The 17992-nt window shown below is 37.5% G+C and overlaps 1 protein-coding gene across 2 annotated transcripts in view; it reads right to left on the bottom strand.

Annotated features, from left to right (window-relative positions):
• Positions 1-17992, bottom strand: part of actr3b (actin related protein 3B) — a 108005-nt gene that overhangs the window by 18638 nt on the left and 71375 nt on the right. For both annotated transcript variants that reach the window (XM_049480906.1, XM_049480907.1), the window contains exons 4-9: positions 15474-15584; positions 14588-14683; positions 13303-13410; positions 10626-10769; positions 7965-8138; positions 6775-6867 (exon numbers count right to left, since the gene is read on the bottom strand). In XM_049480906.1, coding sequence (XP_049336863.1) covers positions 6775-6867; positions 7965-8138; positions 10626-10769; positions 13303-13410; positions 14588-14683; positions 15474-15584 — 726 coding nt within the window. The remainder of the gene's footprint in view (positions 1-6774; positions 6868-7964; positions 8139-10625; positions 10770-13302; positions 13411-14587; positions 14684-15473; positions 15585-17992) is intronic.

Here is a 17992-nt window from a genome sequence, read left to right as displayed (position 1 = left end):
TGTGATTAAAATATAGATTTAACATCACATTCATTTGGAGAAGTGTATAAAAACTGGGGAAACAAAAGCAATATATCTCAAAGCTACAAGATTTTTTTAGTTCTTTTACCGACAATAAAGTAACTAAAGTAAACGTTTTAGGTATAAATTTAACACATAAAAGTTTATTATCACAGTTTTCATTTGTCAACACAAAATTATTGTTTTGTAGCAAATTTGACTGAAGTAGAGTTTTATTGCAGAAATATCGACTCCTTCCAGGTTTATCATAAAAAGCACAGTTTTATAAAATAATACTAATCATATATTTTTACTAAGTACATCACCAGTATAAAATCAGCACAGCCAAATAAAGTATACTTTTTCAAAGTAGACTGAAATACAGATTAAGTAGGTAAAAATGTAAGTATAAGTAGAAAAAGTAAATAAAGTAAACATTTCATGCTGTAAAAGAGACAAACTGATGAAGCAGTTCAGATTGGTTGTAATTATTTTTGTGTGCTTTTTACTTTCTGATGGAAAAAGTAGCTTATATTCAGGTGGATTTTCCACTATTTGTGTAGTACATTTTAGTAGTAATAACAGTATGTAAAAAATGTTTTTTCTTTATCTAACGTATCTCCATTCACAGCGATCCTAACTTTGTACACATATGATAAGACGGACCACTATACAGGTGTAAACTATAAATATGTAGCCTATATGCTTATTAACAGTTCTCTATCTAACACATTTCCATTCACAATGATTATAGCTTTGTAAACATATAATCAACAAGGTTATGTTGGTATTGCAGATAAAAAGTGCCAGGAGACAGAGGGGAGTGGTTTACGACCGTGCTGTATACGTTATTACACTTTGCATCTGTAGGGGGAGCCCAAGAGTACAAAATCTCAATCCTACCTAGTGGGGCTTTAAAAATATTTAAATGAATTAAATCCAGACTTGTGACTATACATTTTTACTAGGGGTGTCACGATTCTCTAAATCCTCAATTCGATTTTATTTCTGATTTTAGGGTCACGATTCGATTTGATTCTCTCTTTTCTTTTTTAGAGAGGCCTATGCCAGTTTTAGATTAGTCTATGGTCAGTCATTGGTTTGATTCATCAAATTTACAATATCTTATTTCAAAAGGTGGGCTTGATATAAGTGATGCAAAGTGATACAAGTGATCTGTAATACACCACATTAGGCACTAATGGTCAAATTTAAATAATTTAATTAAGATATATATGTAATGCAATCTAATGGCTTTTTTTGGTAGCAGCAGTGTGCACTATTAAAACAGCAATGTGCAACATAACATAAATAATAAAAAAAATACAGGAACAGTCATGTACAAAATAATATAACAATTAGAGCCTTAACAAACTGAACTCTATCCTACTATAACAGTTAAACATGAAAAATAAGACTCGGTCCCTGAGAATGACAATTTTTTTTCTTTAATAAAGATATATTATTAACTTTATCTGAGAGAAAGATGCTCCTTAACATATTTGAGGCTAGACAAAACAACTGTTATTTTTATATCTTCAAGTTTTTCTTTAAGAAGATGAGAATGTCCACATTCTCTGGAGAAAGGGCTGCTCTTTCAGCTACAGTGTGCTGCGCCATTTGCGGGAGGGATCGTCGAGCCTCTTTTTGACTTCGATGCTCGAGACCATGAAATAATTCTGATCGATTTTGATGAAATATCAAAATCGTGACACCCCTAATTTTTACCATTTATCAAAATCCAAAATCTGACACCTCTGTTCTTCATCCACATCCAGTATGTTTGTTGTATAGTTGTTTGTGGGGGTTATGTGTGTAATGCCTCACATTGGTGGAGCTACATATATTTGCCCTTCTGATGCTGGGGTGGAAGGTGGATAAGGGTCTCCACTGGTGTGCTTACAATTGATAAAATAACTAGAACTAGGGAATTGGAGATTATCCTGCTTTTACTGCATTTGTAACTGTCTTTACTGTCCATGAAAGACTTTCTACAAAATATCGGAACATGGCTGTGCGGATTTGATTGCATCCAGGTCATGATGTTGGATGATCAACTCTCCAACTCATACCAACACAACCTTGTTAAGCGTCACATTTGTTTGTCTAGTGTGAGATTCAAAGTTTGAACGCTAGGTGTCAGAAACGGGCCAAATAGTCTAAAAGCGGAGAGGGTGCACATTTCTAGCACAGAAAAACGGGTCAAAATAGTCTAAAAGAGGAGAGAGTGCGCATTTCTAGCACAGAAAAATGGGCCAAAGAGTCTAAAAGCGGAGAGAGTGCGCATTTCTAGCACAGAAAAATAGGCCAAAGAGTCTAAAAGCGGAGAGAGTGCGCATTTCTAGCACAGAAAAATGGGCCAAAGAGTCTAAAAGCGGAGAGAGTGCGCATTTCTAGCACAGAAAAATAGGCCAAAGAGTCTAAAAGCGGAGAGGGTGCGCATTTCTAGCACAGAAAAATAGGCCAAAGAGTCTAAAAGCGGAGAGAGTGCGCATTTCTAGCACAGAAAAATGGGCCAAAGAGTCTAAAAGCGGAGAGAGTGTGCATTTCTAGCGCAGAAAAACGGGCCAAAGAGTCTAAAAGCGGAGAGAGTGCGCATTTCTAGCGCAGAAAAACGGGCCAAAGAGTCTAAAAGCGGAGAGAGTGCCCATTTCTAGCGCAGAAAAACGGGCCAAAGAATCTAAAAGTTGCCGTAATTAAGAAGATTAATATTAAGAAACATCATGAAATTAAACATCAATTTGAAAAATCTTAGTTTACACAACTCTGTCAAAGATAAAGATAGCAAGTCAAGTAAAATTGTGTGTAAATGAAATAATCAGGAAAAAAGTATTAATTAAAGTGGTTTATTTCATTATTTGTTTTATTACAGAGTCTGTGGCCCCGTGACTTCAAATATATTTCTCCTTCTGGCCTCCAACAAAAAAAAGTTTGGACTCCATTGGTTTAAATCTTAAAACTATTTGAATTCATTAAATCCACACTGTGAAGGATGTGGATATGAGTTTCTACAATTTTTATTTATTTATTTTAAATCAGACTCCTCTGTTCTGCATCCGCCTCCAGTATATTTGGGGCTGAGGTGCTGCTGTTTGCTGGTGTGTGCTGGTAGATTTGCAGTAAACACTGGTAAAAAATTAAAGGTTGTAAATTTGACCTGCTCTGCAGAAGAGCAGCGAGTCAGTCTAAATGTGCACTAAAGTGTTCAGCAGTGTGAGCTTTCACCCACGGCCTTGGGCTATGCCACTCTCGTTCAAGGCTTCTGCAGGCGCTCGCCAGGCTCTTCGCTGACTGGGCAGAAGAGCGAGTCTGAACGGTGAGTGGGGAGAAGATGCAGCTCGGTGGATGAACACTGACCCCTAGCTACCAAACCAAAGCACCAACTCACACAATACAGTCTGCTGCTGTGTCTCTGTCCCTTTTACAGCTTTTCTCGGCTGCTTTGGAGCATTTCTCACATCAGAATTAAAATTCTCAAAACTATTGCTCATTCAATCCCCACATCTCTTTGTCACTTGTACACATGATAAATTCATAATTGCATTTTCCATTCAGTTTCACATTTTGTGTTTGACATTGGGGGGGGGGGGGGGGGGGGTTACATTTGCTAAAATGAATCAAAACCCACCCTATAGTGTCTTAGAACAACATTTGCGGAATTACAGTTAATCACACAAAAAAATACATTATTTTCTGTACTTCTGTTTATTATAAGTTAAATCCAACCAAAGGTGATTTTACATCCTGAACATGTTACTCCATGTTTCAGCGAAACACTGACGAAGGAAGGTGCCTGCCTGATGACCCCTGAGAAGTGCTTGCACTGAAGTTTGTGTTAGAGTTTGGATGAAGGGGATTGGTGTGGTCCTGCTCTTGTAATAATTTGTCTCATGAGTTTTTGTAGACGTCTGAGTACTTGGCAGTTGAGGCACGGACCATGAACATAGTTCGCTATGCTTCTGGATTCTTGTCGAGCCAGTATCAGATGGTAGTGGTTGCTGTGGTCTGCTCACGCAACTTATAATGTGATTTATTGTGTGTGATTGTGCTTAGGTAAGTGTGTTGTTGCCATAGTTAAAGGAAGTGAGCTTAGATTAAGGAGGGATTCTGTGTGTTCATAGGTTATTTTTTGGTAGGTCTGTTACTTGGCAGTTGAGGCAATGGACCATGAACATAGTGTTAGGCTGTGCTTCTGGATTCTTGTCGAGCCAGTATCAGATTGTGGTGGTTTTGCTATTGTTGTTAGTTGAGTGAGTAATAGATCCTGGCTGAGCCCTATGCATAACCCCAGCTGTTAGGTGCAGGATTTGTCAATTTCCTGTATTATATTACTTACTCCACATTACATTTACTGTTGTTAGAACAAATTATGCGTGCAATGTTCGAATTATATACATACAGACAAAAACTGAGTCATCACATAATGTTTAAAATAATATAACAGATTTGATTATTATTATTATTATTATTATTATTATTATTATTATTATTATTATTATGTATTGCCATGTCATTTCTATTGTATACTTACATTGTCTCCACTCATTAAAAAAACTCAGTAGTGTTTGGGTCCTGTGTTTTTAATTTATTCTACTGAAAGCACTTCTTACGATAGTGTACTTTTGTTAAAAGAATGTAAAAACTAGAGATTTTTGGCTGCAGTTTATATAAACGTTAGATAACCCAAACCCTCACAGTCTGTTAGCAAAACAAGACATTACCCAGAATTGTTTTTTTTTTCAGTATATTGTTATTGTTACAAAATTGTGATCTCACGATCTAGTTGGGTGTTTTATACTATAAATACTGTGCACTATAGGACTGGGCGTGGCCTAAGCTTTTATTCTTAATGGCGTAATTATTTCCCCTTACATTACTTTTACTTTTATACTTTAAGTAGTTTTGAATAGTTTTGAGTACTTTTACTTTTTCAGCTTCTACAGAAGTAATTTAAACCACAGTATCTACAGTATACTTCTACCAACAGAGTAATGAATAGAAATGGTAAGTTGTAGTACTGCAGCTCTGCCCCTCTGAAGCCTGCTGTGTTGTGTGCTTTGCTGTCCTCTGCTGGGCAAGTTTAAAATGCATTTTTAATATATGTGGATTATATGATGAATGCATGTATCAGATCTATTGTTGCAAAGTCAAAGAGCTTTTCCTAATATTGTATTTTTTTCCAGAAAACAATTTAACAGAATTGTGTTAATAATTCTTTAAATATTGTTAAAATTGTGTCTGCTAATATTACTTTGGCTGCCTTAAAGAACATTCTCCTAAGTTCTTCAGTTTAAGTCATGAAGTCTCTAAGTACATCCTGAGAGCATCTCTACAGGGCAGTGTGTGAATGTGTGTGTGTTTTTTTAACCTCATTTATACAACAGTTAGTTCCGACCTCACAATCTGATTGGTTGAGAAGTGTTCTAGCCGTGATGATATTCGTGATAATGTAAAGGCCTTCTCAAACTAAACTTGTATCACTCCGCAGACGCGTTGCAGAGTAACGGCGTAAACACACAGGACACCCGCAGCAGCGTTAGCTTAGCACAGGCTAGCGCTCAGCCGCGGCACGCTCGCCCGCAACCCGCAGCGCAGGCTCGTCTTTTGTGGAAAAAAGGGAAAGAAAATCGTTCGGTTAATGCCGTCTGACAGCCAGAACGCTAACCAGCCAGGCTAGGCCAAGCTAAGCTAATGCTGAGCTAAAGCAAGCTACGCTAACCTAACCACAGTCCAGCTAAAACCAACACCGCCCAGCAAAACAAGCAGAAATACTCAAAAAATGCGCAGCGTTCACCTGAAGACGACTCCACGGAGCAGGAGAGGAGAGTATTAGTGTTATTTCACGCTCCTAACGTTACCATCTTCACTTATTCCATATTTTGATTTCAAGCTAACGTTCGTGGTGTTAGTCTGTATAAACTGTTTCAGTTCTGTTACAGTTGTTGTGGAACTACTTTTTGGCGGAAGGCACAGTCCATATTAAAGCACATTCAAACTGAATTTCTTAAAGTTCTTTAATTTATTTTCTTTATTCATTTTGTAAAAAAGAAACTGTTCTATAAAAGCAATAAAACACTCGAGGTTGTGTGTTATCACGAACAACATCACGGCTGTGATGATCTACTGTACTCGCCGTGATGTTATTCGTGATAACACACTCCCTCTCGTGTTCTATTGCTTAATTATAGAATGTAGCTACAGTAGTTGTGCTGGGTTAGTGCTGGAGGTAAAACTAGCTCCTTTAAAAACTGTTCAAACTATTTTGTTAAAATTAACACTGGTAATAATGGGATGGATGGATGGATAGCTAGATTTTAAGGTGGAATTTTCGCTTTGTCATGTGAAACTGCAAAAGTTTTGTTGTTTATTTCTTCAACACTACCTTTAATTATTTTTTTATAACTTTATAGTATATTATTAAACATTAACAAGGCTACAGTAATGAAAATGTATCCCCAGATTCATGAGAAACTAGAACTGCACAGAACCTGCAAAATTCTGGACTCTGCTGATGCCACAATGACTCCAAAAGTTTGTTTCCAAAATGCCTTTCTGGGTGATCTTAGTGTTCTTAGTTTGCGATTACTCTTCCAGGCTGATCATGCTTGTGCAGGAAAAAAAGTGTCATAGTAGAATAGTGCAGCACTACTACTACTTTTTGCCGTGATATGGAAGGTCAGCCTTGCCTTTCTGAGCAGCATATGAGCAACGAACTTTCATTTTACTTATCTTATTATTCACAAAAGGTGAATACATGATAAGGGCAGAACATACCTTGTACAGGGGTCTTCTCACATCTATTGGGCAGTTCTGAATAACTTCATCCACAACATCTGAAATGGGCTGCATGAAATCAGGGTTGGCAAACTAAGAAAAAGGAATCAATTTTAAAATGAATTTTACAGGAAAATACATTTTGCTTCACATAATGCAGGCTTTAAAATTTGGCTCTTTTCTTGATGTTTGTGAAATACAATGTCTCTCTCTAAATAACTCTAATGTAACTGTTCTTCAAACTCCATTGTCTGCAGTAGCTAGTAAAGAAAAAAATTTTTTTTTTAATTAGTCGATCAGGAGAAGCACCGTGTCTACGTCAACCAGTGAATTAGTATTCATGGCCCCGCCCACCTCAGCTCGTGACCGCCCACAGGCAGAGCTAAAGCCAGGCAGCCAGGCACATCTTGTCAGATAAAAACTACACAACGCTAGGAGCAGCATGGCAGTTAATTCCTGTGTTATTTGTGCGAATAAAACATCAGTGTTCTATACTTTACCCAGTAATTCAGAGCTAAGGAACAAATCGGTAGAATTATCTATGGAACGACAGCAGCCAGGTACAATTAAAATAGGTGTAGGTGTATGTCAAGAACAGTTCTGTTTACACTAGTTAAAAGTAAAAATCCACCCCAGGGTTTTGTTCCAACTGCCTGGGCAGCTCTGCTGAAGCTTTGCTAGCCATCAAAAACCCTGAAGTGGATTTTTACTTTCTGGACCTGGACTACTCACTTCTGTGTGTTTACATAGGTTTAAATAGGATCTCCGGTGGATTTGGCGTTTTACAGAGACTCTAAGACTATAGGTCAGTGGATGAACTGCACTTAGCAGGGTATTATTATACATGTTATAAAGTAGCATATGACATTGTAAAGACTGTTATTAGTGTAAAAATGTCTTTATTTTAAAACTCACTTCATCTCACTGTGTTGCAGTGCCAATCAGAGGTGATATGTTTGCATGCATAAGTATTCATGAGCAAGAGCTGAAATCCTATTGTCCCCCCCCCCCCCCCCTCCTAAAGCAGCGTTATACCGGATTACCAGACCACAGCTCACATGATAATAATTCACACTAGAGACCACAACTAGGCATTTTAAAATGAATGAAGAAATGATGGAATCAGACCTTTTAAAAAGATGTTTTTTTACAGTATACCTTTAAGATGCATAAAAGTTTTTCTCTCTTACCTCTGGGTGGAAGAAAATCTCTGGTCCAAGGAAGCGCTCATATCCGACGTCTATATGAAACTCGTTTTTGCTAATGGCGTTGATGCCTTTGTACTTCTTTATCCATTTTCCCGGGTCCATGTCATACTTAGTGAACTCTTTTACAATGTCGGGACAAATGTAGCAGTAGCGCTCCTAAAAAGGCAAAAACATGATAAAGAATATATGCCAGGTTAAATGAGCAGATTGGTTTTTTAGTTTTAGTTTTGGATAACTATATGCTACACACTCCTGGTGCCACAAGCAGTTCAGTTTGGTTTGATGGTTGTGATCATCCATCTTCCTCTTGATTATATTCCAGAGTAAACGTAGCCACTGAGTCTTTGGGGTTCTCAGAAGTTAATAGTGCAGTACAGTGTGTATCATGTATCAAGATTTCTTGAATTTTCCTGATATTATACTGATGTAATACCTCCCAAACCTACCCAATCTCAATATGAACTGTACGTCAGGAGCTGATACTGACGTAAAGACTGACAAATGAAGATCATTGGCTTCCAAGGCCAACGCAGAATGGCCCATCACACAGTGAAACACAGTGAAAGGAATGGAATATGGAATATGTCTCCATCTGTCATCTTTTCACCCTACGTTTGGACGCTTTTATAGCTAGAGAAGGCTCACCCACCACATCTGCTGCCAGCGATAAACACTAAGCTGGAGTCATTATGGTATGTGCTGCCATCTCAAGAGAGGCATTAGGTTCAGTAATTGCTCTGCATGGTGGTGTAATGGCTAGAGAATGTTAGGCCATCTCACAACACACCATTTCTCCAAGGTGTTTAGGAGATGATAACAGGTCCCTGCGCTGGGTTCAACAGATTCCGGAGGGTTCGTGAACACAGTGATGAAGTTAATGATTAAATTATTCATTTCTTTCTTCTAGCAAAGAAACTGAGGCTTTTCTTCGTAAACAAACTGATGTACCTTTGTCATTAACACTATCGAGAGAGGATTAGTTTCAGATGGGGAGTTAAGCACCCTAATTGTAACACATTTCCAACCTATTGTCAGTTTCTTCATTAGGACGTTAGGTTCAGAAGGAGATGTTTCCAGCACATTCAACCAATATAAAACCAGCAGTGACTGTTCTGGACAGCCAGTCCTGCCTCTAAATATCATAGACAAAACAGTGTTTTGTCTTTTTGAAACTAATGATCTCAATTTACTGATATTTCTTGGACGGAAGAAGCATGATCTTGCCATAATAACATAGACCGGTCGTAATTAACTAGCTAAAACAAATTAATAACGTGTCACTGAGTCCAAATTAACCACATGCATTAACGCTTTAACATTGACAGAGGTCACTGATGGGCGGACCCCGATAAACTACTGAGAAGGATTTAATTCTGATAGTGTTCATTTAAAGCGGCGGAACTTTTATTTACGGTTTACGTGCTTTACTGCGCAGTAAACTCACAAACCAATCACGTGTTGTAAAATCACCAAACGCTCTACTCAGCCAATCAGATCTGTGCAGACACGAGAGTGCGGAGCCACACAGGAGAAGCAGGCAGTGAGAAGTGGGGGAATAAAGCGAGAAAAGCTAATACAGATGGTGCGCACCAGAAAAAGAAATTAAAATACTACCTTTATTAAACATACTAACAGTAATGTAACCAAGTGGTGTTATTCCACCTGATCAGAACTCCTCAGCAAAAAAAAAAAACCCTCTCGTGCAGGGTATCTACCTCAAAACTAAGGCAATCCCCAGGGGACAAAAAGCATTGACAACTTCCCCCATCAGTTTTACCCACAACATAATAAAGTCTGATACATTAACAATATTAAATAAAATAAAACTGCTTTTTTTTTAAAAAAGCTGATATTTTCAGCAGTTCTGCAAACATTTCTCCATATATTGTACAATTTGTCATTCATGTAATTATTATCATGACAGACAGGCCTAAATCTAACATAAATAAAATTAAATAGAATAAATATAGCATTTAAAAAAAAAAGTTAACATAAAGATTCACATTATTAGACTCGATATGTTAAATTATTGAGGGTGTTTCCATTTATTTTATGATAGGTTGATAATGTAAATATTGTGACAGGCCTGTTTTAAAACAATACATATTGTTGAAATATACTAGTATGTGTAATTTGTTTTGTCTTTTAGTTGTTAATGACATTAATAAAACACTGACAGAACTACTGTAGGCTACTATAGGCTTCAGTATCTTCAGTAAACAGGATATAATACTGAATCATAACACAAGTTAAAAATGGCGACGGTCCGGACCCCTGTTTTAGAGATTTATAACAGTTTAAAACCTTCATGTGGGTTCTACACGTCATCAGATAACACAAAACCACCGTTCCCTATCTGCTCACCAAACCAGCCCATAAACACCAACATAAATAGGCGAGTAGTGATGTTATTAACACGGCACAGAGCTACTATCTGATTCCTGTCAGCACATTCACCAGCTCACATCTGCAGCCAGCAGAACACACTGCACTGTAATCTCATTCCACTGATAAAATCACAGCGCACTGAGAGCAGATAATGTGTGTTTATCATATGCAAGGAAATGAGGCTGCTGGCTATGAGAAAAATAGAAAATAAGACAAACAGAAAGAAAGAAAGACAGGGAGAGATAATAGTCTCACCTTCACTGCCTTTGCCGTCTCCAGCGACTGTTCTGGAGGAATCCCCACCTCTCGCTCTCTGAGCAGCTGCTGGATGAAGTAGGTGATGTCCCGGCCTGCTATAGGGATGTGCTTTATACAGCTCCCAATCACATAACCCTCCGCCTAAGAGATAAAAAAAAGAAAACAGGGGTGTGACGAGACACTTATATCACGAGACGAGACGAGACACGATATTGGGTTCACGAGAACGAGACGAGATTTTAAATCAAAATTTTAAAGAAAACATCAAAAATGAAAAATGAAAACTAGAGTTTTATTTGATAAAATCACATAACGCAAACTAAACAGACTGGTTTCTCTCACACATTGATTCTATAAGAAATAGAAATAAGAATAAGAATAAAAAATGAAAATAAAACTTTTCTAGGTCTTATATAGTGCAAACAATAAGTGCAAACCACAACCAGTCATATTAAGCCTATGGTTTGTGTTTTTCTCCTAAATCTCTTGTAATTTAACTATGCAGAACCATATCCATGCTCTAAACATTACAATAAAAATTACAGAACACTCCCATCATAAGTATCGTAGGATATTTGGAAAACAGTTAACTAAGGGAATTGGTGTGATTAGAACCCGTTTTTTAATTATTATTATAATAATAATTATTATTATTATTATTATCTTATTAATATTGTATTATTTATGACTGACATTTACACATTAACCCTTTGATGCGCAACATGGGTCAAAAATGACCCAGTTGAGATTTAATTTTCTATATCTTTGCAATAAATTAATTTAATCATTCAGTATTCAAGGTATTCCTCAATTACTAATTCTAACTTGTTTTTGATCACCATACACAGTAAAAACAGGAGAGTTGAAATTTCAGAGTTAAACAGCTGAGAGTTGATTTTCACTCTCAAAGTGTAATTTTAACTCTTTCAGATTTAAACGGTGTTCAGTGTTGGAGTTATTTGACAGAGTTGAATATTTCAGTGTTAATCCCACTAAACCCAGTAAATACTGGCCAACTCCACAGAGATTTAATTAAACTCCGCCCAGTTAAACACGTTATTTTCATAATAGGGTGTGTCCCCCAGATCCTAATCTTGCCCACCAGGGCTCCCTTACATTGGGTATTGTGTTATATTTAGTTTAATGGTTGTTTGTCTAGCCAATATATTGTAGGCTATAAGAGCAAGCTACCATCCTTTGTACAGTAAATTGTGATAAAGTGTTGGTAATGCACTAAGAAATACAATGGAAAATCACACGCTAACCTGTCCTGAATAATAATGCAATAATAAAAAGTCATATTAATTAACTAATCTTCTTCTCATTTATATATTTTTTTACTCTTTTCAGTGTTAGTGTAACAATTTAGGAAGTTAAAGAAATACAAATGTGAGTTAAAAAAAAGAACACTGGCAAGGTGTTAAATGTTTAACTATTTTGAAACTGTTGATTTAACTCCAAAGAGTGTGGAGCTACAGAATATAAACCCTGAAAAAGAGTTAAAATCAACTCTGTGGGAGTTTTTGCTGTGTACATCCCTATAATTTTTTTCCTGTCTTACTTTTTGAATAAAAGCCCTTTTTGTATCTCTTTTTGTACCCCTCTCACTCGCCTCAGTTAACCCTTGTGTGGTGTTCGGGTCTGTGGGACCTGTTTTCATTTTTCATCAAATGATACTAAAAAAAAAAAATCTTACTCAAACTCATTGGCATTGGCTCATTTGTTGTGAAAAACATATATCAAAACATATTTTCGATAAACACACACTGTACACCACCACCCCCCCCCCCCCTACACATTTATATTACATACAGTATGTTTAGCCAAGGGCTAATAAACATTGCTTCATTTGTAAATTTGAAACTAAACAAATTTTCTACTCATATCTTGAGTTTAATTCATCTTCTTTTACATTTTATTAAAAAACTAATAAAAAAAAGAGTAGCACTTTTTGAAAGAAATGTAACGGCACTTACATGTTACATGCACTGTCCTGTCTTTAAATTGTCTCGTCCTTTGTATTTATTGTATTTATTGTTATTTAGTGTTATAATTTTATAATGTCGTCACTCCTGCACTTTATGTTGTCCATTGCTTGTTGTTCCATGTTGCACCATGGTTCCGGAGGAATGTAATTTCATCACACTGTGTACCTGTACTCAGATGTAATGACAATAAAAGCCTGTTGACTTGACTTGACTCTTGACGGTAAAGGGCAAATATTAACCAAGCTGTTTATATTGCTTGCAATTTAGTTGAAGCAAGCATGTGTAAAGCATTTTAATGTAGAATTGCTTAATTTTGCTGAATTAAATACAAGTAACAAAGTAAACGAGTAACAAAAATATGAACACCACACAAGGGTTAAGGTTAGTGATAATGATTCAATAATAAGAAAGAGAGACTGGGTGAAAATGGTCTCTATAGAAGAGTTTCAAGGCTAAAAAACACTGCTGACCAAAAACAACACAACCACCCGTCTCACATTTACCAACATACATCGTGACGATCTCCAGCAAAGGAACATTATACTGAATGTAAAACATGGTGGTGGTAGTGTGATGGTCTGGGGCTGCTTTGCTGCTTCAGGGTCCGGACAACATGCTGTAACTGATGGCATTTATTGCAGTAATTTAAAAATAATGGTAAAATAATAAAATGTAGTTTTATTTACCACTGGTATAGCGTGGGTGACTCCATCTCCACTGTCGATGACTATTCCTGTTAGAGTTCGCTCTCCCACCTGTCTGGACGTCCATGAAGCTGCTAGTGCCAGAACAGCCTGAGGAATCGCAGGACACTTTTCATCCTGATTGAACTGTAACTTCAATCAATCAATCAATCAATCAGTCAATCAATCAATCAACCTTTATTTTCACTTGGGAGTAAATTAAGGGTCCCTTTCACTTACAATGCAGCCGAGCATTTGCAGTACAAAAGGGGTAGAAATTTGATAAATTAAAAATAGTTTAAAAAATATTAATAAATAAAAGATAGTAAAAAGTGTAGTGCACTATAGGACTCTGTGGGAGGCCTAAGCTTTTGTTCTCAATGGCTTAATTTTTTCTCCTTACATTACTTTTACTTTTATACTTAGTTTTAAAACCAGTACTTTTACTATTTTACTTAAAGAGTTAAAAGCTTGAGTTGATGCTTCAGCTTCTACAGAAGTATTTTAAACCTATATAAAAAAGTATTTTATCTATACTACTACCTACAGAGTAATGAATGGAGATACTTTTCACATATTTGCATTTGAGTGAAGTTTAGCTGTAATTAAGCAATAATACAATGTGTTCTTACAATACAATTGTAATTGTGTGTGCTTACAGCACAATTTTACACATTAACGCATGAACCTCGAGTGTTTTATTGCGATTATACCACAGTTCCATTAGTACTCTTTACTGAAATATTTTGAGTTAAAGAGGAGGATAAAATACGATCTGTTTGGTTATAAAAACTTCGCCAGTTAAAATAGTTCCATTGCTGCTCTGTTTGTATCTGCGCTGTTTGGTTTGTAAGCGCTGTATCGTTGCTAGGTTACCTGTATGTGGTGGAGTAATACATGAACAGATTTGGTTACAGTGCATTACCGGCTGATAATGGCACTCCTAGACTCATAGAAACCACAATGTTGTGTGCATTGCAATATTTTGAGCAGAACTGTGCTCTTACCCTGCTAATTGAACCTTCACACTCTGCTCTTACTGGTGCAATGTGCAATTAATGAAGATTGAACACCAGGCTGCTCCAATTTAGCCATGAAACCCCCACACTAAAATGACAGGTGTTTCAGTTTTATTGTCCAACCCCTGTAGGTGCCTTCTTTTTCAAAATGAGAAAACAATGTGAATAAACTGCTCAGTTTATTTATCTGATTATTTTTTAAATCAAAATCTTATGAGTTATGTTTAATCAGTGTATGCCCAAACAATCCCCTGTCTTTGTGGTTTTACCTGGACAGCGATGTAGAGGCCCGGGATGTTGAAGGTTTCGAACATGATCTCAGCCAAATATTCCCGGTTCTCTGGGGTGTTCAGCGGAGGCTCTGTCTGAGGACAACATGACAGCAAATACACTCACTTTAGAGCAGCTCATCTGAACAAAACAGCACCAGCAGCTCATAACAAGAAAAACATAAAGGGCCCTATTATCTTACACCCTGTTTAAGTCATGTCATGACGCCTTGCGCCCGCGTCGTTAAAATAGCGTCAGATTTCAGGAATAAATCTACACTGATAGGTGTGATGGTCTAGAAGTGAGGAGTGTTCAGATAAATTTCTGGCGTGTTTCAATATTGGCAGTGAGAAATACAGGTGCGCCACTGACAACAACCCTGACAACAGTCAATCATCAGAGTCCATTCATATAGGTGTGCCAAGCCTGCAGAGCACAAACCCAACTATTAAATCAACAATAAACAGAATAAAGAATTAAATAACATTGTTGTTCCCTTAAATGAGCTGCTGGAGTACCTTCACAGCGTGTGCTATAAAGATCCTAACCTGCCAAAATCAGAGTGCACTGGCTCTTAAAGGTAATGACGACTGGCACACTGATTTATTGGTTTATTTCACGTTACGCCCAAAATTAAACACACCCATGATTAATTAACAGAATTAGTACATGCCTTTTGCGTGTTTCGAGCCACGCAAGGCATATTTTTTGTGCCCTCACTATAACAAAGACACACTAACATGCCTCTAAATCCAGCTGTGCTGTGCGCAACTGACGTCTCATCTATAGATCACTAAAAATCTTAAACAAACCAGAAGATTCTTTAAAATAGGACCTCTTGCTTACATGACAGCTTTACACATAGGAATAAACCACAGGTCTCACCATCAGGAAGTTGTGGTCCTCAGGCTCCGCCCGCAGGTACTTAAATATCACCTGCTCCATGAACTTCTCCATCAGGTCCCAGTCCTCAATGATGCCATGCCTGATGGGCCACTACAAAACACAGACACACAAGATCATCTCAGAAAGTGAGAAAGTCTCACTGATCACTGACTTTGTGTTTATTTGTGTTTAGTATTCTAATGTTATATAGAGTTAATTACAAGTAGACTCTCTCACTGACCACTGACTTTATATTTATTTTAATGGTATTTGGGCCATTTCACTGAATGGGTGCCATTTACTTGTTGTAACTCTTTCAAATGAAACTTTTTAAATCTTTTTTTGTTTAAACTCAGGAAGGTTTCTAAGCCACAGTTGGTTAAAAAAAACATGTGACATTTAAAAAACATGTTTAAAAGCAAGTCCACTGATTCCTTATTTTTTCTCTTAAGAAAGTGTTTATTTTAAAGAAATGGTTGACTGCATGTTCAAATAATTGATCAGGCCCGTAGCCAGCATTGTGATGGGGGGGATCTTTTTCCCCCAAAAGTGGAGTTCATTTGGCTCTCTACTCCAATGCCCCCTAAATACACGAGCACACTTCAAACCTTTTAATTTAGACATATTTTATTTATTATAAGTTTGTTGTGAATCTGTTGTTGCTGTCCTTATTTGTTCGTCTGTTGCTCCCCACTGTTAACATAAATTTGATATAAATGTAAGTGTTACTCAAACTTCCTACATCTGTGATGTGACTTCATTGTCTGTCTCTGTTGCTCACCTCAGTTGTCTGTTGCTTTGTTCCATTGTCTCTGTTGCTGCCCTCCATTGTCTGTCTCTGATGTTGCTGTCCTTTATTGTCTATCTCTCTACTATTGACATAAATAGATAAGAATTACTTCATTAGGAACACTATCGGTATGGTCATTAAAACTTAAACATGAATTAATAATAATATAAATTAAAGTGTTCTGTCTTATTAAAATCTTAATATAATATTAAAATCTGTGCTGGGACTTCGTTGCCCCCACAACCCCCTCCCCCCCCCCCCTTCAGCTCGCTGAACTCGGCGCCTGATTGGCTGACAGAGCTCATTTGCATACCGTCTGGTCTGTGAGGGTCTGCTGATTCATTAGATATGCGTGGATTCGTGGAGCGCTGTTTGGATATATGTGAGAATTACTGGTGACTGGATTGCGTTTTGAAGGTAAGAGTGTGGGGGAAGCGCTGGAGGGGGTTGGGTGTGTGTCTCGAGTGTCCTGAGGTAAACACAAAGCGAAACACAAACAGATTTAAACTGTAAACACAGTTCCGTAATCCGGAGAGGCAGACGGTTCGAATGGTGTATAACATGTCCGCATTCGATCAAATATGGACGTACGAAAAACGTAAATATGAAAATAATATTTCATAACTTTCATAAACCAGGCATATTTCGCCCTAAATGTTTATTTTCTGAAAGGAGATACGGCTAAATAGGCTAGATAACTGAAAAGCTTTAAAATGGCATATTGGGTGTCTACATTGAACCTATAAGTATTCATAAACACAGCCAGATATTAAATATGATATTTTTTCTGGCCCGCCGGCGGGCCAGGGCGTGTTAAGAGGTTAACCCCCTTTTTACACCTCTATACTGTATTTTATATATGGCCTTAGGAGCAACAGGCATGTTGAGAGTAAAATACACCCTAGCTTGATCGTCAGAATTGCAAAGTGAGTGACTGAATGTTATTGTCACTTAACCTACATTTCTTAAAAATCAACTAAAATCCAGACTTTGGAGTTATCGCAATAATAACAGTAATAATCCGGTGTTACATGTACAATATACTATTGGGCTAAGCCGAGCCCGGCACTTTTAACCATACCTGTCAAGTCTCCCGTTTTGGCCGGGAAACTACCGTATTTTACTCCTCTTTCCCGCTGTCCTCCCGTATTAGTATTTTCCCGTAAATTTCCCGTATTATATTAAAATAAAAAATATATATATTATTGAGGAGACAGGGAGCTGACTGCTCTGTGTCTCTTAACCAATCGTGCAGCCGGTTTAAGGAGAAAGTCCCGCCTTTCAGGAGAAACAGCCAATCAGCTTGCAAAGGAGGGTCAGTGTGGGGAAGCCACAGGCAGCTAGTCGGAGCAGCTGATGTTAAAACATATCTGGACATACAGCGATTTTTCTAAAAGAAAGGGAACGGTAGGCTAATCATGTAAACTGTGATGAGATTTTTCTGATAGCTGCTTAAAAATACTCGTCTCTGAAATAAAACACACAGATTAAACCTTTAAAAAAAAAAAAAAAAAGACAGCTTGAACTAGAAATGGTAAAAATTGGGGGCAGGCGGGGGGGGGGGGGGGGGGGATTGGGGTGGCTGAGGGGGGGTTGTGGGGGATGGGGGGGGATCGAACGAACCCTTCGATCCCCCCTGGCTACGGGCCTGTTGATATTTATGACGTGGAAATTAATCCTGTTAATGGCACTAATTCCTGTTAATGGAACTCACTCCTGTTACTGGCAT

This window comes from Astyanax mexicanus, chromosome 6 (assembly GCF_023375975.1).
Source record: "Astyanax mexicanus isolate ESR-SI-001 chromosome 6, AstMex3_surface, whole genome shotgun sequence".
In the NCBI taxonomy this organism is placed as follows: Eukaryota; Metazoa; Chordata; class Actinopteri; order Characiformes; family Acestrorhamphidae; genus Astyanax; species Astyanax mexicanus.
This window is presented reverse-complemented; position numbering and strand designations above follow the sequence as displayed.